The sequence below is a fragment of the Carassius carassius genome, chromosome 14 (assembly GCF_963082965.1).
Source record: "Carassius carassius chromosome 14, fCarCar2.1, whole genome shotgun sequence".
NCBI classification, from domain to species: Eukaryota; Metazoa; Chordata; class Actinopteri; order Cypriniformes; family Cyprinidae; genus Carassius; species Carassius carassius.
This window is the reverse complement of record NC_081768.1, coordinates 15,611,795-15,635,093: the sequence shown is the minus strand read 5'-3', so window position 1 is coordinate 15,635,093 and position 23,299 is coordinate 15,611,795. Positions and strand designations below refer to the sequence as shown.

General features: G+C 36.4%; 1 protein-coding gene across 1 annotated transcript in view; it reads right to left on the bottom strand.

The window, feature by feature from the left end:
- Positions 1-3,688: 3,688 nt before the first annotated feature.
- The window catches only part of LOC132157139 (DNA primase large subunit-like), a 52,806-nt gene continuing 33,195 nt past the window's right edge, over positions 3,689-23,299 (bottom strand). Inside the window, exons 11-14 of the mRNA XM_059566334.1 lie at positions 15,421-15,547; positions 11,914-11,996; positions 7,177-7,245; positions 3,689-3,904 (exon numbers count right to left, since the gene is read on the bottom strand). Coding sequence (XP_059422317.1) covers positions 3,692-3,904; positions 7,177-7,245; positions 11,914-11,996; positions 15,421-15,547 — 492 coding nt within the window. The 3' untranslated portion in view covers positions 3,689-3,691. The remainder of the gene's footprint in view (positions 3,905-7,176; positions 7,246-11,913; positions 11,997-15,420; positions 15,548-23,299) is intronic.

Below are 23,299 nucleotides of genomic sequence, written 5' to 3'. Positions count from 1 at the left end.
GATTTGTTATAGCTCATGTTTCAAAAGTGTAAAGCTACGGTAAGTACTTCTGTTACCCCATGCAGCCAACTGCATCTGTCCCTGTCTCAGGCTGGCCATTCTCCGATATTAACCTCATGAAAGACTGACAAATGGAACTAATTACCATCCAGTGGCATGAGACCTCTTGGTGCCCACAAAGGAGGACCACACGCTCTGCACCCTTCAACTCATCAAGGTCATGTTTTATATAAACCACCAGGGCAGGGCTCCCTTTAAAAAGTTTCCTATCAAATACAGCAAGTCTCATTGCTAATGCACCCAAATGAATGACAACTGATTTAAATACTTACCTAAAAAAAAAACTGCAAAAACTTCACTTCCCCAAGATAAATGGGCAGAAATGATGCCTATATTCAAACAGGTAAAATGCATCAACACTTTTAAGCAAGGATGAGCACGTCATTGAATACATTAGACACCCTCTTCCTCCACCGAACGCACTTTCTTAAACTATCCTACTTCCCACAGCAGTCGGAGCATGAAGCATATGTGCAGACTATATGTGCCATAATACAGGGTTAAATTTACATTTTACACTAATATTCAAAAGTAACAGTAAAGGAATGTATTCAGCAAGAATACATTACATTTGGTCAAAAGAGACATTAATTGATTAATGTTATAAAGATTTATATTTAAACAATAGGTTCATATAAACAGATTAACATTTGGACGTCAATATTTATTCAATCGGAATAGAATGTGATGGAAATTTTGTTGCAATTTATTTTTATTTTTTTTATTAATTGTTTGGACTACTAATGTGTCAAATAAGAAGAAAAATATTCTACATAACAGAAAATAAATAGGAAAAATTTGAATGAATGATGTTATGTTTTGTAACATTTATGTTCAACTAATTAAAATCTCCTGTTGTGTGTGTGTTGAATTCAGCATCCTGTGGCCGATTCAAATTCCAAGACATAAATTAACAGGAAATCAATTTGAAAATTTTGAATTCAGTCCAAACTTGCTTTAATATGGCTAAACAACTGCATGCTCGTGTGTCAAATCTAAAAGCAGCACCAGGGACCCGGTCTCAGGATGGAGGGCTTTGTCAAATGCAGTCTAGCTCTACCAAATATAAAACTGAAGGTCTCTTGCTGTCAATACCCCAGCTGTGCACTGCTTATATCCAGATGCATATTATTTTGCACTAATCCCTTGTCTGTCAAGTTCCATTTTTAAACTCCAAAGCTAATTTAATTCCGTTAGTGACGTGGTGCAAGATTGAGACACAGCCAGCAGTGCGGCTCCACTGTCACAACATGCTTCATCGCCCAACATTATGGCAGAGTCCATATAAAATGAACCTCATATCCAGTCACTCTGTCACCAAGCATTGAAATGCAATTTCTTTTGCTTCCTCCATTCAACATCATTATGGTTGTTTAAGACAACAATATGAATGGAGCAACAATCTTTGTGTTTTTGTTTCGCCTGCAATTCAAAGTGAATAGGGATAAAGATGTCACACCACAGCAGATTTTTGGTTTCACCTAACCAAGGGACGTTATAGTGATTTATATAAAACAACCCAGAATAACAAAAAAGTGTGCACACATTTGGAGAATAACAATTGTTCTGAAACCATATGCACACTCAAAGGTAAGCGCATTCATTAAATTTGTCCCTTAATGGTACTATTACTTGTCTTTGCCCTACCAAGGGGACGCATTTGCATTCACAAAGCAGGTCTAACTCCAGGGTGCCTCTAATTGCCTCTAAATTTAGCATGTTGGCTTGTCCAGGGTACAGAGTAAGAAAGAGAAGGCAAGAACTAAACCATTACGGAGGGAGTGAGAAGTAAGGCAATCCTAGGAGGAGGATTTTGATCATGAAGAGGGGAATATTTCATTGTTCAAGGACGTTTTCAGAAGAAAACAATGTGACACTGCATAGAAACGGTGCCGCTACAACCGACACTTAAAAATAACATTTGTGACATACAAAGAACAAATGCTGCTCCACTTAATGATGCTTGACATTCAAAATAAATGTTCATTTCAAGCGCAATTATGTTTAAGAGTCAGAAGTGAGGATGAAGGGTTTACAGATAGCTTTAATGTGAGGGCTGAATGGAAAGCACCTCCTGTGAGGCCAAAATCAACATCCTTCATGTCCTTGAGGCTGTAATAGAATGAGACTCCGCTTTACTTCATCCTCCAGCAAGATGAGCAAGAGGAATCAAGGTTTTTTTCATTTTCAAAATAATCCATTTTACTTTCAGATTTGTCATTTAAATGAGAAAAGTGCAGCTGCTTCAGTCTGAAAAATGCAGTGTTTTTGGCATCTAAATGTCGCCCACCTCATCTTAACCGCCTGCTGTATTGTTTTTATTTTCTGCAGTGACGATCAAATGCAGCAGTATCCTCACAGCCACCTGTATACTTTTGTCAATCTAGATCAATTTGGTACAGCATGGCACTAACATCACCGAGGTCATCGGTTTGATTGGAAATGGTAATGGAAAGTTTATAGCTTGGATACCAAAATTCACTTTAGATAAAAGTTTACATTTGTAACTTTTTTTTTTTGTAATCCGTGATACATTTTTGTTCCAGGATTTGTTATGAATAGAAAGAACAGCATTTCTTTGAAATAGAAGTCTTTTGTAACAGTATACATTTGTTTACTTTTGATCAATTTAAAGGGTCAAAATAAAAAAAAAGTCAAATAAAAGTAAAATAATTACTCACTCTCATGTCATTCCAAACTTACAAGAGATTCGTTCATCTTTGGAACACAATTTAAGATCTTCTGACCCTCCATAGACAGCAAGGAAAGTACCTTATTCAAGGCCCAGAAAGGTAGTAAAAACATCAATAAAATAGTCCATGTGATGTCAGTGGTTCAACCATCATTTTATGAAGCTACGAGAATACTTTTTGTGCACAAAGAAAATAAAAACAATGACTTTATTCAACAACTCTTCTGTGTCAGTCTTCCCTGCGCATTCACAAGAGTACCATGACGCATGCGTGTGATGCTGCTGATGCAGGAGCCGGTGTTCTGATATATACAAAAATGTTCACACAAAATGTATTCTCGTAGGTTCAGAAAATTACGGTTGAACCACTGATGTCACATGGACCATTTTAACAGTGTCTTTACTATCCTTCTGAGCCTTTAACGTGGTATTTGCATTGCTGTCTATGCAGGGTCAGAAAGCTGTTGGATTTCATCCAAAAAGATCTTTAATTTGTCTTCTGAAGATGAACAAAGGTCTTACAGATTTGGAACGACATGAGGGCGAGTAATTAATGACAGAATTTTCATTTTTGGATGAACTATCCCTTTCATGCATCCTTGATGAAGGTATTAGTTTATTAATATTTTTTACTGTCCCCTAAACTTTTGAAAGGTAGTGTGTACCACTGGAAAACCAAAGAGTTTAAACATGATCGTTACAAAGATTATTACTTAATAAGTTTAGTAAAAATGGAAAAAGCTTTTATGAAATGTGAAAATTATTTTTATTGTATATATTTTTTTAAAAACCAGGTCATTTGAAAAAGATCTGGTCACTAAAAGGAAAAAAACAGCCAGATCAAATCTTTTCAGTATTGAAAACACAATTAGTATCAAATACAGTAAACCCAAGTATATGGTCTATTCATTTCAAACTTGATTTAACTTAACAACAAAATCATTCATCCTGGAAGAAGGAGTCTAAATCCCCCATCTCCTCTCGGGCCTGTTTGGAGTTTGCCTGAGATGGACGGGTCACGCTGGCAGGATTTTCTTGGCTTCTTTGTGACGTATCGACTTCTTTCTTGATGTCCCGGCCTCCACTGAGAAGCTTCTGACTCTCAGTGAAGTACTGGTTAGGATGATTGAGAGAAAACCCAGCATCCTCAACCTAAAACAAAAAACAAGTTCAGTAAGCAAATGACTACACTTACATTTGAAAAAGTGTGCTTGTATTAATTAAAATCACGTTTTAATAACTGCACTGAACCAGGCTACACAGGGATTTTTAGGCTGGTAGCTTCTATGCAATCTTTCCTTTCTTTCAGCCTCGTCTATGGCTGAGCCTCTCGCTGATGGATTCCTGAAAGCTGCATCGCATTCAGAACGCTGCGCAATCCATTTTTTTCGAAGTGCAGAGGATATGGCTGTTTAATTATGCTTCAATCACAGCACGCCCCTGATACTCCTCATGAATCAAACTTTAAAAAATGTCTCTCTGAATCGAGTACACGGGGTCCCTGCGGTAGTTAAACTGTGGACAGAAAGATCCATTACACGGATTCATCTCAGAGTTAACACATTACAGTGGAATACCCTCACCCGGCAACTCTGCGCCAAATGAAATATGCATAAACATGAAACAATCCCAGCCGAGGCCTAGAGACGGATCAATCCGGCGGATGCGCAACAAGCTCTCCTCCTTCCGAGGTCCGCCTCTCTCGGCTCCCTTCCTCATTTCATTATTCGCTCTATTGTTTGATTTATTGTGGTGGTGTAAATATTTCATCAGAGAAGTATTACATTTTGACCTTTAAATAAATGCTGCCAGTGTATTTGTTATGTGTCGCGGATGTGAAAGCAGAGGGCGCATATGGCAGTGATTAAAGTCTCCTACGCTCGAATCCAACAAGCGTGTTTTTGCGGCCAAGATGGTTGCTCCATCCCGCATTAGATGGAGGGAAGGCGAGGTGGTGCGGATCCATCGATGCCCCAACAAGAATGTTTTATTGTGCCTGTTAACGTCAGGGGTTTCTTCATTCACCTACCCTAAAATATGAGTCATGAATTTCAGAGATGTGATTTTCATTGGGCTTGGTAGGAGGGAGGGGGCAGTTTATCTTTCAAATCCTGTTATTGCAGGCTGTTCATCAGGGAAACTGTATTATTCATTTTCCCGCATCATAAGCCGTTCGCTCTGTTTGGCTCGGGGCTATTAGTCATCAGCAATGACCCCAGTCCCGAGCGCCCCGGGGCCACGAGCTAAATGATGCCCTTGGACTGCAAAGGCGCTGGCGTTTCACCGGGAGCCATTAAAAGACATTATATCCTATCAATGACACTTTGAGTGCATTACGCCATTAAAAGAGGGGTGGCACAGACACAAACACTGTTATAAACCTTTCTTATTGAAGGAATAAATCTAGACGTGCAAGAGATTAGAAATTTATACACACGCTCTTTGATTTACTTATCTCGTCATTGAGCTAAAGCATTAACAACAGCAACAACAGCAGCATGTATGATCTGAAGTGTTTACAGAGATGTGTGTGGGATTTTACTATGCAGTGGTAATGAAAACTAAAACCATGTACACAGATTAAAATAATAATAAAATAAATTATATACAACTGAGGAAAACTAAACTAAAATACCTTTTCATGTACAGTTTACTACTGTTCAAACATTTGAGGTAAACACTATTTTTTAATTTTTTTTTATTAAGGATGTATTAAATCAATCAGTGTGTATAGACATTTATATGGTTACAAAAGATTTCTATTTCAAATAAATGCTTACGTTAAATTGTAAAAATATTTCACAATTATTACTTTACTTCAAATCCACTATATATCAATACTAGACTGTGGTAAAAATGCAACACCATTAAACTTTTTCTACTTTAGCATACCAAATATACTAAAACTAAAAGAGCTGAAACATGCACACACACAAAAAAAATATATAAAATATTAATAAGCTAACAATGCTATTGAAAACTACGGAAAACTAAATTAAATTAACAACTAATTAAGTACATAAAAAAATTATATCATGTAAAAACTAATAATCTACTATGAATTATTTTACTATGCATTATTTTACTATAACATTACTATGAATTCTCAAAGTAAACTAATAAAAAAAAAAAACTCTTATAACTCTTAAATATCTCTTAAAACTATTATAAGTAGTTCTGATTTACAGGTTTCTCGTAAATTCTGAAATAAATCTCATGAGTTTACTTGTTACTAAAGCCTCCCTGTTTAAAATCCATCTAGCACTGCTGACAAACATCTGAAAGGTTTACCAATCTCTTTCATATCCAAGACCGTCTTTTCCCCCTCTTCATATTAACCTGTCACCTAGCAGATAGCGTGCGTTTGCTTGGCGTTGGTGTGTGCACATTTTCATTCTCAACCTGTCAGCTGGGCTGCGTTTTTAGCAGAGGGACAGGGCACAGGTGTCACACCAGCAATCTTGACTGACATTGCTCTGAAATATTTTTCTCCTCTAGAGAGAGAAAAAAAAAATATTGCAGAAAAGTTGCTGCCAGAGTCATATCCACCCCATTCGTAATATAAAAATACGAAGAAGGAATCAGATGAAATCCATTAGATAATGATTTTAATAGAGCTATACTCATTTGATTTCTCAACCAGTTCTGACAGAAATCCACCGCTACCATGCTCCTGTCAAAAGAAAGCAAACTGAAACCGCAAAACCCTTGAAGAGTCCAATCACAAAGGGCAATCCAAATAGAAAAAGTTAAGGTTAAGCACATTTATCATTTAATAAGACTTTGTGCTCACTTGCCCTGAAAATATAACTACAATATTAGCCTTAAACACGCTTTGAAAATATTAATGACCTTGAATAGACAATGTTGATCAAGTCTTCGTCAGAAAGCTTTAGATGATAAAAGTTGTAAACGTATTGAAGGCTTATCGCTTTGATGCATGATTTATTAAATCAGAAAAAAATTAAATAAATGTACTTAAAAAAAAAACACAAAAATTATTCCAAATCTGTAACTGAAAGAATTACACATCTGTCAATTGCAATAAAATTTAGATATTCCGAAGATATAGTACTTGATGTATTACCATTTCCATCAACCATGCTGAATTGATGTTATAAATAAAACAAATAAAAATAAAACTGCGACAGTCATAAAGAATTACGGCTAAGAACCAAATTTAAATCACCCATGTTGCTCATAAATGGTTAAAAACTATCTGTCCTTGTAACAGACACCATGTGTCAGTGGGTTAATGAATTTTAAAGTGCTATACAAACTTAACATATTCAGATTCTATTGGATTTTAAGCTAATGGCAGATGTGACCACAATGGTCAGGCTCTGTGCAGACTCTTCAGGGCTGTCCCTGAGCTGACAAAAGCAGGCCCAATTACAGCAGGCTAAAATGAAAAGCATCCTCACATTGTGTGTCAGCTCAAAATACTTCTGGCAGGCCAGCTGATAGTGCATTCCCTTGACCAGCTCCAGAATCTGTGAAAAAGAGAGAGAGAGATGAAAGGGTTGAGCGGTGTGGAGCAAGAGAGGAATAGGAAAACAGTGAGAGTGATAATGAATCAGAGTAATAGAGTGGTCTTAATCATTTAAAATACGTTTACATATAGGCTCTAAAAAGGTATCTGTATAAAATATTAAAGACCAAATATTAAGAAGAGAAAAACAACACTTTTTGGCAAAAAGAATCAGGTGTCAAAGCTACCTTAAACTTGCCATTAACATGCACTTCATATCCAAAAAGTAACTGGATGTTCTTTTAATAAATTATTTAATATTTACACCTTCGTTCATGTCTCCCACATGACCAAAACACCACTTACATATTACACTACAGAGCTGGTGTAAACTCAAAAACACCAACAGAAAGCTTGAAATGCCATTTGCCATTCTGACAGATAAAACAAATGAGGTATATGGTCCTCACAGTAAAGGATGCTAGCAGAAAAAAAGAATAAGTTACAACATAACACTTGCTTTTTGTGATATCAATGGTATATTAATAGGCATTACAACAAGATAAAAATTGAGCCTGACAGAACATTTATAACCAAGCCCATCAAAGTGACAGATAATGATTATGTTTAGTACAAAGTGTCTGTATTGCATGACTTGTGTAGTTAGATAACAAATACATTAGTATTTATGTTTCACGGAAGAACATGGTCAGAAACCATCCCTGACCACCTTTAAATCCAAACACAATGACTATAAAAAAAAAAAAAAAGTGGTCATGTGACATCCAACTACAAGCTGATCGCTGACAATGCATGTTAATGGCAGGTGCAAAGGGCCCAGAATGTCAAATCAATATCTAAGCAGTCTTTGATGAGCAATAAAGATGAATAACATAGTTAACAATGCATTGTGCTACTTTTGCTGACACAACACACGTTTATGAGGTTTCAGGTGAGAGACAGCAGCAAAATGCCATCAAAGGGAGAAGGAGAAGTGGTTACACATTCTACTTCTCTTTCCTTTTCTTTTTTGCTCAGACCTCCCCTCAGGTGATGCTTTTAACACTATGTATTCCCTGTGGTAAAGTATGGCATTCCACTTCAGCTAGCATCAGCAAGAGCTGAAATGCATAATACATGGGCTTAAAGGTGAAAGCCAACACCATCCAACACCTAACTCAAAGCTCCAGAGACAAACGCTACTGGGAAGAAATGGTAAAATATACAGCAAGACACCAACTAGGGATTCAATGTATGCTGCGAAAAACAAGATAAATATTACTGGTGTAACATACTGCCTGCAGTAACATAGCCAAAAACAGCTAATAACATGCATTACACATTAACACTGCACTTATTTGATGTGTGGGTTTCTTAAAAATATATTTTTGCAGGCAGCTAAAGATACTTTTTGTCTATTTAACTACCCACTGTAATTTGCTGAAATATATATATATATATATATATATATATATATATATATATATATATATATATATATATATATATACACATATATATTAGGGGTGCACGATATATCGCCGATGATTAATGCACATCTCGTCAGGAAGCCGGTTATTTAATCAATTAACGTGGGGCGGAGCTAGCGTTAGCCACCCCACTCATAACTCCTGCTTCAGTCTCTTTTTTTTCTTGACAAGAACTGCATTTGTTAAGATGCAGTATGTCTTTATGAGCACAAACAGAACATATTTTAGACACACACTGCATTTCCAGTGCCAGGCACTAAATGTAGTCAAACGAGTGCGGAAATGGTATAGGTGATGAGGAGCTCAAGTAGAACAACAGTGAACTGCGGTCAGATGAGATGCTGTCAGGCCATACGTCGGTATAAACAAATTTTCTTGTTCTGTCAACCTTTATACTGTGCTCATAGTACATGCTCTTCAATTGCACACACAAATATGGCGGCACAAGCTGTAGCCTGTATCATTTCATATTAAAGCGAGAAATGAAACTATGAGTATATATGTCAGATCCGTGTCATGTTCAGAAGTGGCAGCTCTTAGAGTAACAGCATCCAAAACCTAATAACCCAGCTACTGTGATGTCTGTTAATCAAAGAACAAAAGAAAAAAAGAGGAAATCAATAACTTTTGTAGCTTTAAGGATTCATCTATTATTTATTTTGAATTAAGTGTTGAAAACTTAAATTTCAATTTCCTACTTGAAGGACATATGACTCACCATATTGTAATGGGCTTGTGTGTAGATTGCTTTAAGTTCACTTAAATTCGAAGTCTAATAAATGTTTAAATTGATAGCTCTTAATTATACTGTAATGTTCAATGGCAATAGTCAAAGGTTAAGTATTAGATTTTTTTATTGTAATATAAAAGTATATTTAAAAATGTTAATGTTAGGTGGGATTATTCGAAAAAATATATATTTTCAAACAATTTTGTTATTTTAAAATCTGATATTTTTCAAATCACAAGAAACATGAATAAAAATTTTTTTTTTTAAGATTAAGATTAAGATTTTGGAGAAGTGATTTGAGGGATGTTTTCCACATGGATATTTTTACTAAAATTTGCATCAATTTAGTTTATATAGTACTAAACGGCAACATTTAAATGCATACTTAAATCAAACACTTCAACGTAGAAATTCCCGCAGGACATCCATGAACCTTGAACATGAGTGAATGAGTCACTGAAATGAGCGTTGAATAGGTTCATTGAACTGATTCACATAAAGTGTTTGCCACTTACAAACTACCACTCTTGACACTTAAATTAAAATCAGTTAAAATCAGAAACTTGAATCACAATGTCAAGGAATGATCACATAACCAGAAAATGGCATTCTTGTAAAGAAAAAAAAAGCACACTGAAACTGCAACATTCATGATGTTACTTGACCCAAAATTTTGATAATATAACATAAATAACCAATACATAGCCTTGCAACCTACTTAAGTAATCATCACACTACAAACGTAATTCCATATATGATATTTAGGTAAGAAAGCATCTATAAGCATCAGTAAACTAATTATTTCTATGTACTTGAAGCAACATTGGGCACAAATTGACTATTATATCTGTGGCTTAATAGCTTGATAGCTAACAAACAGGTGCAACATAAGACTATAATTTGAGGGGATGCTAAAGTATTAAGTATAAGTAGTTTAAGTGGCGTGAAAAACACTGGGATTAAATCCGTAACATGCATGCCACATGTGACTCTACGTTCTCGCTGCTTCTTCCACTGTTTGAACTGTGAACCAAGCATGCAATTCTTTAATCTGCACTTCCTAAGGTAAGAGTCATGCTGTGACGGACTCTAAGTGCGAGTGAGAGAGAGGTGAGCTCAATTTTCTACAGCAGTTCTCTTTCCAGACTGGGGTCTCGCCCTTTTGACTGTAATGTCACTTTGTCAATAGACAGGTTGACTGAGAAGGTTGACGTTCTGCATTTTAATCACCCTACTACCCTGGCTTTTCACATTTTCTGAGGTTTTTAATTATCCAGAGCACTGGGCTGGTGAGAGGGCCACGTGCTGCGAGAGCTCCTGGGGTGAACATCAAGCTGTTGCTTCACACGCCCACAGGTCTAAGACTCTGAACACTAAGAGTGTATAAGGACACTGCTTGGGGTTTCCAATGAAATTATGAATTTAATTGGATTGGAAATGTGCTACCCTTGGGCTGGCATGTCGGACTGCATTAGGCAGCCATCAGCCATTTCCCTCGAACGCACGATGGGTGGTAGTGGATGAGGCATGTGAGAGGAAAAAAAAAATTGCACACCTTACAGAACAAGCTACCGTTTCTCAAATAGTTGAGAATGATTTTTCATGCACTTCACACTATATGCTTTATACAACAATAGTTCAAAAGTATTATTTCACCATTATATGTACATTTTTTTTAACATAATGTGTAAAATTTATTACTATCATTTAAAGTTGGAATAATAAAATAATAATACAAAAAGAAAAAAATACAAAAATAATACAAAAAATAGTAATAATAATATAAAAACTATTATATTATATTATATTATAAGTCTTGACTGTAAAACAAGAGATTGTATGCAAGATTTGGCTTTATAAATATATTATTTTTAGGAGCCTTTTAATACTGAACTTAATGGCCTTATTAAAACCAGCCCGTTAATTGCATTAGCATCAAAGGATTCTAACTCCAGGAGAACATTACAGCAAGGCTGGTCCATCTCCTTACACTGCCCTAGCCAGTTGCAGCTGCTTTAATGTGTGAGAAAAAAAATCAGCTGAAATGACTTTTAAGAGTACTTTAAAGAACACATCAAATCACTAGATACAGCAAAGGTCAAAGTAATCAACAGAGAGCTGAAGCTGTCATTACACTGGAGAATCCTGAGCATTATTTCTTTTTGTAATTAATATTCCAGAAGTACAGCAGATTCATTAATATTCCAAAAGGACTGCAGGTTGGGGCTTTCAGGGATGCCTTGTTAAAAATGAATCACACCACTTTTGCATGATTCCTATATAGTCGTATCATTTTAACTGTTGAACTAATGTCCTTTCTACTGATTATTTGGTAGATTTTGTTTGGTCTTGGGTCATGGAGAGGTGAATTTGTGCAAATCATTTTAATGGATGCCAAGTTAAGTTTTAAAAAGCCCTTTACACACATAGTGCCGATCCTGGTCAAGTGTGTGCTAGTTGTCAGACAAACCTGATTGATCCCACTAGGGGAGACTTTATAGTTCTGCAGCTTCTGTTTCAACAGCTCAGGGTCACTGTGGCGGAATGGACACCCTGTGAAGAAGACGAAGAGAAGGAGAAAATGGGTTTACAAGCATCAGTTCAAACCAGTCTGAAAATATGTCCTACAGGACAGTTGGAACACGACCCATGTGTTTATTTTTTTCTTGAAAGCCACTGCAGGAAAGGGGTACTACTTGTGGGATCGTGTTTCCAAGCAAAAGTGAGCAATTAAATCTAAGTGCTCTTCCACATGGCTGTTAGTGAAGGGTACATACTTTATGACGGCCACTTCAAGGAAGTAAATTAGCAGTTATGATCATGGGATCCTGGGTAGAGGGTACTAGCAATTATTTTTGAAAAGAGGTCATTTAAGATCTTTTTAGGGATTCCTAAACCTCAATATAATGCATGCATCCAAAGACCTTCAGCAGGAAATGTCTGCATAATTACATGTAGGAAGGCAAAGACAACCATTTAAAAGTTTGGCATCTGTAAAGTTTTTGTGATTTTGAAAGTAGACTCATTAAGTTTATTTGAGCTAAATCAGTAATATTGTGAGATATTATCACAATTCAACATAATGGTTTTCTATTTGAATACATTTTAAAATATAATATTACTATGATGCAAAGCTGATTTTTTTTTAGCATTACTCCAGTCTCTTGTATCCCACAATCCTTCAGGAAACATTTTTATATGCTGATTTGCTGCTCAAGAACCATTTCTCACTATTATCAATGTAGAAACCGTTGTGCTGCTTAACATTTTTCGTCACTTTTGATCAATTTAATGCATCTCTGCTGAATAAAAGTATGTCTTTCTTTTTGTTTCATTTAAATAACAGATTTTTTTTTTTTTTTTTTTTTTTTACATTTAAACAACACTACATGGAAATTAAACGAGGTTTAACCTCATAAAAAAAATACATCATGCAAGCACTGTTCTAACAGCTAGGGCTGGGAGATATATATAAAAGATATTGTAAATTTTTTTACGATATACGGTATATCGAAATTTTTGCATTTGCATTTAAATAATAAAAAAAACATGATATTCTTTTGCCCATTAAAAAACAAACAAAAAAACCCCTAAAACTATTTATATTAAACGGCAAATTTAAGCAGTTAAAAACAATCTAGACCAAGTGATAATTTACTGCTTTTTATTAAATGCACACATGTAGGCCTATATGTAACTGAAGTAGTGCAAAACAAGTACAAAATGCATTCTGTCAACTTTTTAGTGCATGCAATTAACAATTTAAACTATGCTACACAAGTCTGTCAACTGTCTGTGATTTTAAGAGAAGCTCTGTGGCATGAAACTATATTCTTAATGACACCAAAAACCCTCTTAGATGGGGAACTAGTTGCTGAAGCACATACCTATTTCTTATAAGTATATATCAATACCAAAGATTTTTGCACTCTCTCTGTCTATATTATGAAAACTGGTAAATGCTTTAATTTTAAATATTCTATATTGCCAATTAATTTTACATTGTCGTAAAAATGATTCTGATATTATCAAAGGTTTCATTTTAAAACAAAGTACCAATGGTGTACAGGTGCTGGTCATATAATTAGAATATCATCAAAAAGTTGATTTATTTCACTAATTCCATTCAAAAAGTGAAACTTGTATATTATATTCATTCATTACACACAGACTGATATATTTCAAATGTTTATTTCTTTTAATTTTGATGATTATAACTGACAACTAAGGAAAATCCCAAATTAAGTATCTCAGAAAATTTGAATATAACAAGACCAATATAAAGAAAGAATTTTTAGAAATATTGGCCAACTAAAAAAAATATGAGCATGTACAGCACTCAATGTTTAGTTGGGGCTCCTTTTGCCTGAATTACTGCAGCAATGCGGCGTGGCATGGAGTCGATCAGTCTGTGGCACTGCTCAAGTGTTATAAGAGCCCAGGTTGCTCTGATAGTGGCCTTCAGCTCTTCTGCATTCTTGGGTCTGGCATTTCACATCTTCCTCTTCACAATATCCCATAGATTTTCTATGGGGTTAAGGTCAGGCGAGTTTGCTGGCCAATTAAGAACAGGGATACCATGGTCCTTAAACCAGGTACTGGAAGCTTTGGCACTGTGTGCAGGTGCCAAAGTCTTGTTGGAAAATGAAACCTGCATCTCCATAAAGTTGGTCAGCAGGTGAAAGCATGAAGTGCTCTAAAACTTTCTGGTATACGGCTGTGTTGACCTTGGACCTCAGAAAACACAGTGGGGACCAACACCAGCAGATGACATGGCACCGCAAACCATTACTGACTGTGGAAACTTTACACTGGACCTCAAGAAACGTGGATTGTATGCCTCTCCTCTCTTCCTCCAGACTCTGGGACCCTGATATCCAAAGGAAATGCAAAATTTACTTACATCATCAAGAACATAACTTTAGACCACTCAGCAGCAGTCCACTCCTTTTTGAAGCGAGACGCTTCTGATGCTGTCTGTTGTTCAAGAGTGGCTTGACACAAGGAATGCGACAGCTGAAACCCATGTCTTGCATACGTCTGTGCGTAGTGGTTCTTGAAGCACTGGATCCAGCTGCAGTCCACTCTTTATGAATCTCCCCCACATTTTTGAATGGGTTTTGTTTCACAAACCTCTCCAGGGTGCGGTTATCCCTATTGCTTGTAGACTTTTTTTCTACCACATCTTTTCCTTCCCTTTGCCTCTCTATTAATGTGCTTGGACACAGAGCCCTGTGAACAGCCAGCCTCTTTTGCAATGACCTTTTGTGTCTTGCCCTCCTTGTGCAAGGTGTCAATGGTCATCTTCTGGACAACTGTCAAGTCAGCAGTCTTCCCCAGGATTGTGTAGCGTACAGAACTAGAGTGAGAGACCATTTAAAAGCTTTGCAGGTGTTTTGAGTTAATTAGCTGATTAGAGTGTGGCACTAGGTGTCTTCAATATTGAACCTTTTCACAATATTCTAATTTTCTAGATATAGAGATACTGAATTTGGGATTTTCCTTAGTTGTCAGTTATAAACATCAAAATTAAAAGAAATAAACATTTGAAATATATCAGTCTGTGTGTAATGAATGAATATACAAGTTTTACTTTTTGAATGGAATTAGTGAAATCAACTTTTTGATGATATTCTAATTATATGACCAGCACCTGTATGTCTTTGTGATGGTGTATTGAAGCATGTAAGAAAGTAATGCCCTCCACCCTTTAGTCTATACAACTTAAGGCTTTCAGGCCTTCATAGAGAGCAGGGCACAGTGATGCTCAATTTCAGATGCATTTTGTCCATTATGTGCATTGCGAATAGCAGGTGTTATCAATTAGGCTGCATGGACTTGCATTTTTGTATTTATTTTATGTTCAGACCACCTGCGTAGTGTGCAGTCTTTTAATTCACTTCGTTACAGAACTAAAGACGGGCCTCGGGGGGACCGATCGCATTTAAAACCAACAGTCTGGCTCAGTATGACTCACCATGGTAGTCGCCTTGGCTGGGTGGGTTTGACAAAATCACCTTCATGCAACTGTAGGGGGTGTAGTCAGTGCGCTTGCCTTCCTTCCCAAACATGTGGCGGACGCTGTAGGCATATGCTTTATCAAACTGCAGAGCAAGACAAAGACGAGAGAGAGAGAGAGAACGTGAGTTTGAGGGAGAGGACAGTAAAGTGCGTGAGAAGAGGGCAGGAATAGTGGGGAGGTTGTGGGTGAAACGAAGACATTGTCATACATCAAGTGGGTTGTGGCATGGCGTTTTCCACTATGAAATATAGAGCTATTAGCAGGGACCTGCTGTAGCGGTGTCGCCAAACCGCAGACAGCTGTGACTGGATTATGGATAATGTGGCTGCTCTCTTTCTCGCTCCCCTCCCCCATCTCTATTTCACTCTCTACACACAAATCTCATGTCTCTGAGGCATCGCCATCAAACCAAATTAAAAAACTAACACATGCGGAGGAAACCCGTGTTAAAGAGCTGCTACCTCGAGCAGAAACAAAAATAACCCACCAAAATATTCACAGAGCAAAGGATTTTTAGAACAACACTGTTTTAATTTGTGTTTTTAATATTACCATTCAAAGCATTGGGGTTGGCAAGATTTTTTGGTGGTTTTAAAAGAAGTCTCTTATGGTCATCAAGGCATTCATGCATTCATTTGATACAAAATACAGTAATATTGTGAAATACTGTTATAATTTAAAAGAAAATCTATTTTGATACTTTTAAAATGACATATGATCCTTGATTTTTGAGGAAACTGATACTTTTTTTTTTAATTCTGTAATGAATAGAAAGTTTATATGAAACCAAAAAATGTTGCATCATTTTAAAAGTTTGGGGCCTGTAAGATTTTCTTGTAAGTTTTTGAAAGATTTAAGTTTTTGAAAGATGTCTCATGTTTACCAAGGCTGCATTTATTTATATATATATATATAAAAAAAAAAAACATTGACCCTAAACTTTAGAACAGTTGTCCACATTACAACTAAAAAATATATACATAAATTATAAATAGATAATTTAATTATAGAAAATTGTGAAAAAAAATATTTATTAAAAAATATAAATAGATAATTTAAGAATTATAGAAGAATTTGTTCCCCTTTCAATTTGATGACAGCAGCACTCAAGACGCATCAATTCTACAAATGTTAATTCTGATGAACTTGTTCTCCATTTTCTAAAGAGCAGGAATGGAAAAAGAAAATCTAACCATCTGTTCAATGAGTCACATGATCAACGTCACAAATCTCCTTACTTGATTAGTGACCTAGAAATAGTGCAGAACCTTTAAACTACATTTTCAGTTTGAATCCTAGATTTGCAATGTGGAATTTTTTGTTTGCGTTGGCCCTGGAAAAAAAAGAAAAAGTAAGTCTCATGCAGCTATTATCATACAAATTAAAAGTGACACGAAAACACCTTTGAGCATTACTAGGGTCTTATTTGTGCTTTGCACAGCTTTTTCTGCCATGTACATCACTGTCCACCTTGAGAAATATGGTGTATGCTTAGGAAACCATTAAAGTGTTTGCATTTGATGAGGGTCAGTGCATTCAATCTCAGACCTGAACTCAATACACCAATCATGTACACTCTGGTAACTATCCAAAAGGGTAACCTAGCCTCCTGAGCTGGTTATGTCTCAGCTTAGAGAGGGAGAGAAGAGAGAGCAAAGGAGGGAGACAAAGAGATAATTACCTGCAGCAGTCTGATGCCATTACCAAAGTAATAAACTTGTGAACTTGACAAGGTGACTATCTCCAAGGCTGCAATTAAACAGGCCATAAAATCAACTTACTCAATCACAAATTGATGACATGATGGGTCTATAGATTCAAGCAAGCCCTTCAGTTTTAATATCATATTACTATTCCATATAACTCTTCTTGTGATATATTTTGTCCAATTGAAATTCCTTTTTAACCTGTGAATCTTGTCCTGGTTGACTGAGATCCCATCCAGGTTTACATTTCAATCTCACTTCAGCTTGAGCCATGCTTGATCTGCTCTGAATGTGTGTTTAAATCAAATCTGCCTTTATGGAGCAGAAATTCTCCCCGTTTTCACTCAAAGTCAAATAGCAAATGACCTATTCATATCTTTTGCGCTTTAAAAAAAAATCAATGTGAATTACAGTTTGAAAACCACTTTACTTAAATAATGTGACATTTTTGAGTTAAACAGAATATTTGATGTGGGGTGGGTGTGGGGAGTAGTGTTAATATATTTGGATAATAAAAAGTGGTCATTACACGGTGCAAAAAAAGAAAGGGTACCTTGACGGGTGCAATAGCTTGTCACTGGGGCAGTACTCTTAAAAGGTACACCTTTGCACCTTATCTATCCCTAAAAGTTGCATTTTAGTGCATCACAGTAAAAAAAAAACACATCCTTAAAACACTACTATGCACCTTTTGGGAGTAAATAAGTTACATAAATAAAGTTTCTGCCACAGTGACAAGCTGTTGCATACTTAAAGGTCCATTTTTTTCTTCTTCTTAAAATACACATTGAGGAATAGGGCTGAATGGAAGTTGCTAAAATAAACAATGCCTGAATAGCTTTTTGACTATCGTTTAACATTATCCAATTGCCCACATTGCCTAAGAAATGTCAGAAGAAAAGGAAATTCATAAAGAATGTGCATTATGAAAGTAAATGGGGTCATTTTTGATTTCACGCTGACTTTAAATGTTCACACACTGGAACACAGTAAGTACATTTTGTAATGTGGCAAAACAATCACCATATAGGGTCCCCCCGCTCACAGCACTCTGCTGCTGACTCCCACCTACAGTAAACGCTGTCAGGCAGTAACCCGCAGACAACTCGCTGCTGTTGGCTGCACCATCAGCTCATTAGAATGCAACTAATTACTACATTAATGTCAACAGCCTCTTCCTTAATGTATGCAAATGCACATCTGAGCCATTTCATATCCGTTCCAAAGTAAACCTGGAGACTAATCTGTACCAAAATGAACGGTGAGTTAATCAGTCATCATTTTCTGCAGATTATAAAACAGTCTCCTGGCGTGACCTGTTCCTCGCTGGATTCAGGCTCGTCTCATTTCCAGATGTTTTCTGGAAATTGACTGCTAGATTATTACACTTGAAAGCTTCAGTAGATTCATAATGCTGTGCACTGAATGCAACAGGAAGGAGAATTTGAAACGGTTCTGTCGGGCATTTTCTTGCTAATTATCATTCCTCTGTGAAAACATAAAACTGTTAATTAAAAATGTCATGAATATAAATGTTTGTATAAGACTGTCGATTTACTGGCCATATACATCAAAATAATGTTTTACTGTTTCGCAATGCAAGCATAAACTATTCAAACACTCTTTTTCAGAGACTTTGATTCAAAGTTTGATTCAAATTTACATTAAACAAATATATATATTTACAAAACATAAAAACAATACTGTATGTAAACATTATTATAGGATATTTTTTGGGGGGGGGAAATCCTGGATATGGTCATAAAGGCACTGAGTTATTGCAGCCATTTTTTCCACAGTCGACCGGCACCTAAAATGTGTTTAAGCACATTGCGACAAAAGGCTAGTAAAACTCGATTTAAGCTGCGACAGTCCACCCACTGTATTGAAGAGCTCAGGAGATTGTTGAGTAGGTGATTATATTAAAAAAAAATATACTGTCTGGCAAAGCTGCTAAAACACAGCTCACTGAATTCACATTGTACCCTGTGGGAATACAGATAACATCATAGGAAATCTCTCTCTTTTTGTCAGAAGCACACAGATGTACGTGCCACAGACAGAAGCAGGATCTTAGTATGACCATCAGCAAAGTGGTTCTTGATGACTGCAGTAAGTGTCCATATTAAATTGATGCCATTGATGCCAAAGTGTGGAAAGAATGATAAAATGATACTGTCTTGCTGCTAATATGAAATAATGTTTGAAAATGTTAAGCGTGTCAGGGATGGCAACAGTGAAAAATATAGGTCCAAAATCACTGCTCAGGGTGATACAATCAGCCTTTTATATCTCTGACAAAAGGCAATGCTTTATGTTCTTAAAGAATGGAGTATGGAAAGGAGTGCAAACCACTACAATTTCTTAAGATTGCTCTGCAAAAGAAGGAACAGGAAGACAACATGTGAATTCAAGAGATGGATGTCTCAGTAGAGGCATTAAGCGCAATCCCAGATGAAAAGAGAGGTTGGGCACGGCTCTCTGTCTGTGGGGCCAGCTCTGAATCTCATTGACAACAATGGATGAAGTGCCACAAATAAACTGTTGCTGTACATGGCATTTGGGGTAGGTTTCTTGAAGTATCTTGGAGACACTGCCACAGTTCTTCTGGACTGTCTCAGTTTCTTCATGTCATTTCAGACAGACACGTCTGAGAATTGTTTCTAAACGCATTATAAATGTTAGATATATATTGCTGAAACACATTAAAAAGACAGTGAACTATGTAATACTGAACTGTGGAGTCTGACCATTAAACAGTTTGTAACCATTTTTGTATTCAACATTTTTGGGCGACCTGAAATCATGTCTCGATGACACACTAGAGCCCTGTGGTGTGACAAACTCTAATAATGCTTTATTATTTTTTAAATAATTCTATATATATTACATTACTCCAGTCTTCAGTGTCAAATGATACTTCGGAAATGATTCCCATTTGTTTATTTGGTGCTCTTAACTGTGCATTAAATAGACACACATCTCAGGAACGGATTAGAATAACATCCTAACTAGTGACTGTCCTCCACTGTCTACATGCATAATGATGTCTCTTCACAGTTACTGTTCTGTATGTTCCTTTGTTATTTACTGGCTTTTTTACTATGTCAATTATAAGCTTTTGTGGTGCATGCAGTCTCGGCTGAATAAAGAGCGTGAACAGTTAGGGGCCTGAGTGATCGAGAGGGTCTGGTTTTCTCCATACAGTGTGCAGGAGGAGCTGCTGGTCTCTCGGGGACACGGCGCTCTAATTAAACAGGCAGCTGCTGTGGGGGGCGTGGGGGACGTTTTAGACAGCCAGACCGGTAAACAACGGAGCCACTTTTGTCACCATCACAGTTCCTTGTAGAGCAGTTACCTTTTTGACACCCGGAAGGGGAATCAAATTTTTTCCATAAATTATCCTCCTCATTCTCTCCGATGGAAAATCTAAGAGACTGAGGTGAGGAAAAGAATGGGAGAATATAAAAAGGTACAGAGACAGGTTTCAGGAAGATTTCCATTATTCTTTGACAAAACCCCTCGATGCCAAAAAAATGATAATTCTGGCCAGAGGATTTCTTATGTTTTACGATCATAATCAACCGGTTTAACTCGAAAACTACACAATCAAATATTTGGAGGGTAGAAAAATCCCATAAGTGTCACAGCCAAAGAATCTGTGGCTTTGGTATGTTTCGCGTGGGCTGCAAGTCCACCGCTGTACTTTCTAGTGCTGAGGCCATTGGTGTAGAATAATAAAAAGGCATCATGGTTAAATTAAATAGAAAAAGTGAGGTGTAAGATGCCCCGCTCCTCGCATCCATCCTTCAAGCCCCCCTCAGCATGGGTGAATAAGCCAAACAGTGATTCATGCGCCTTAAAGGTTACTGGCAAAATGCTAAAACGTATTGTAATTACCTTTGTCTTTTCATGTAATATTTTGCATGCTAATGCTCTTTTGAAGAAGATTATTCACCCCATGCGAATGTTAAATGATTCAACGCTGTGTAAAGACTAAAAGTGGCTACAACGTACTTTAGAAAGAATCAAAATGACCTGCTATGTAATTATTCTAAATGCTATCCATCCTTAAAGTAACTTGGCTGGATTATTCACAGCAAAAGCTTTTTGTTATTGATTAAAGTCTATAATCAGAAGACAGAAAATCTCTGGAGACAAAAAAGCTTTATACATTTCTTTCATCCTTTTTGAAGTTTGTAGAATAAAATACAAATACAAACTTACTTGATGCTTGCTAATTAGTGAGGGAAATGAATATTTAAATTAGGTTACTTAAATTAATAAATCCATATAATGAGGAATAATTCTTTAATCGTACTTAACAGGGAAGCGTTAAAACAAAATAGACACCCATAATTTATCCTAACCAGGATCATTGCAGGTAAGGTTGAAAGCTTTTTTTCATGTAAACCTGAGTAACAGTACTGTCATAACCAGCCACAGCAGGACATTTTGTCAAGTTTAGCTTTTACTTCAACCTGAGAAACATACTAATAAACACTTAAAATACCCGAAAAACTGCATAGCAATGCCCTGCTAACCATCCACACACTTACAACTTTGCAAAAGCCTGAGTTTAGAAACTGTATAGGCCTGTTTACACAGAGATTAATGTTCAGGGCCAAAATTCTGTGTGGTAAACATTTTAAATTTGAATCAACAGCTGTTAATGCAACTGTTCTGATGGACTCAAATAATGCAATGATGTTAATGCACCAGATCTTTTTGTTTAGAGAGGGGGTGTAATTTCTTTTACCTTGCACTGTGAATACAGCTGGCCCACCAATACGATTCACACTAGGGTTGTGCTGATAGACAATAGTATGGTAGTAGAGATATCGACGATAGCAGATGTCTCTGTCTATAGTCAAGACGATATTAGGCTCATTCTCCTATTAATGTATTAAATTATAATAATAATAATAACTATTATTATTTTTATTAGGTGGCCTATTATAAGTCTGCTATCAAACTACCCAGCTATTTCACTTCAGCACCACATTACACACACACACGCACGCGCACGAAAAGGATTAGAGCCTGTAGTCTGTGAAAAAGCTGTAACGCTTTGACTCGGACAACTCGTTAAATCGATGAAATGAAAAAGATAGAAAACGAGGAGTTGGTGTACCACACATTTAATGGCTGGTACACGGCAACGCGCTCTTCTCATACATGAGAGATTACAAATATACAGTAAATAAAGTAAAGACAAAATAATAACAAGGCTTTTTGACTGATTTTGCAGAACATTTAGACTGATAACTTCCGTGTCACAAATTTGTCACAGGACGCGCGATATGACAGTTACGTCTGACTATATATGAACTAGCAGTTTTAAATACAGTATTTTATATTTAATGTTAGTTTATCAGTATGTTGCAGTTTTTGAAAAGAATATTTTTTGGATTATTGGTGATTACATAGGCTCTCTTTAAAACACCAAAATAGTAATGCTATGACAAGAACAAAGAGTCTCTCTCTTGCTCCACCAGTGCACGATAATATCATGTATGGTCGATCTCACGGGCTGATGATATGACGATTTGAAAAATGACCATATTTCCCAACACTAATTCACACTAAAATTATTATTATTTTTCCAAATATTAGTGAATAACCAGATAATCCAGATGAGGCTCTCTGAACTCTTGTATTTGGTGTTGTTTGATAAAATTTGATTGCATCTCTGAGAAAACTTAAATACTGTATAACTTTTACTTCTCGTTTGAGAAACTGTTAAGGATAGTTCACACAAAAATGAAATTTATGTCATTAATTACTCAACCTCATGTCGTTCCGAACACCTAAGACCTTTGTACATCTTTAGAACACAAATTAAGATATTTCTGATGAAATCCGAGAGCTTTCTGACCCTGCATAGACAGCAAGACAACTGACATGTTCAAGGCCCAGAAAGGTAAAGACATCAATGACATCAGTGGTTCAACAGTTATTTTCTGAAGCTGCAAGAATGCTTTTTGTGCACAAGGACAACAAAAATTTGTTGAAATTTCTTCTCTTCCATGTCAGACTTTGAAGTGCATTCATGACAGTACCAAAACGCATGCGTGTGCATTCCTCTCTTTGCAAACAAGCCGCAGCACAATCGGGTTCTACATCAG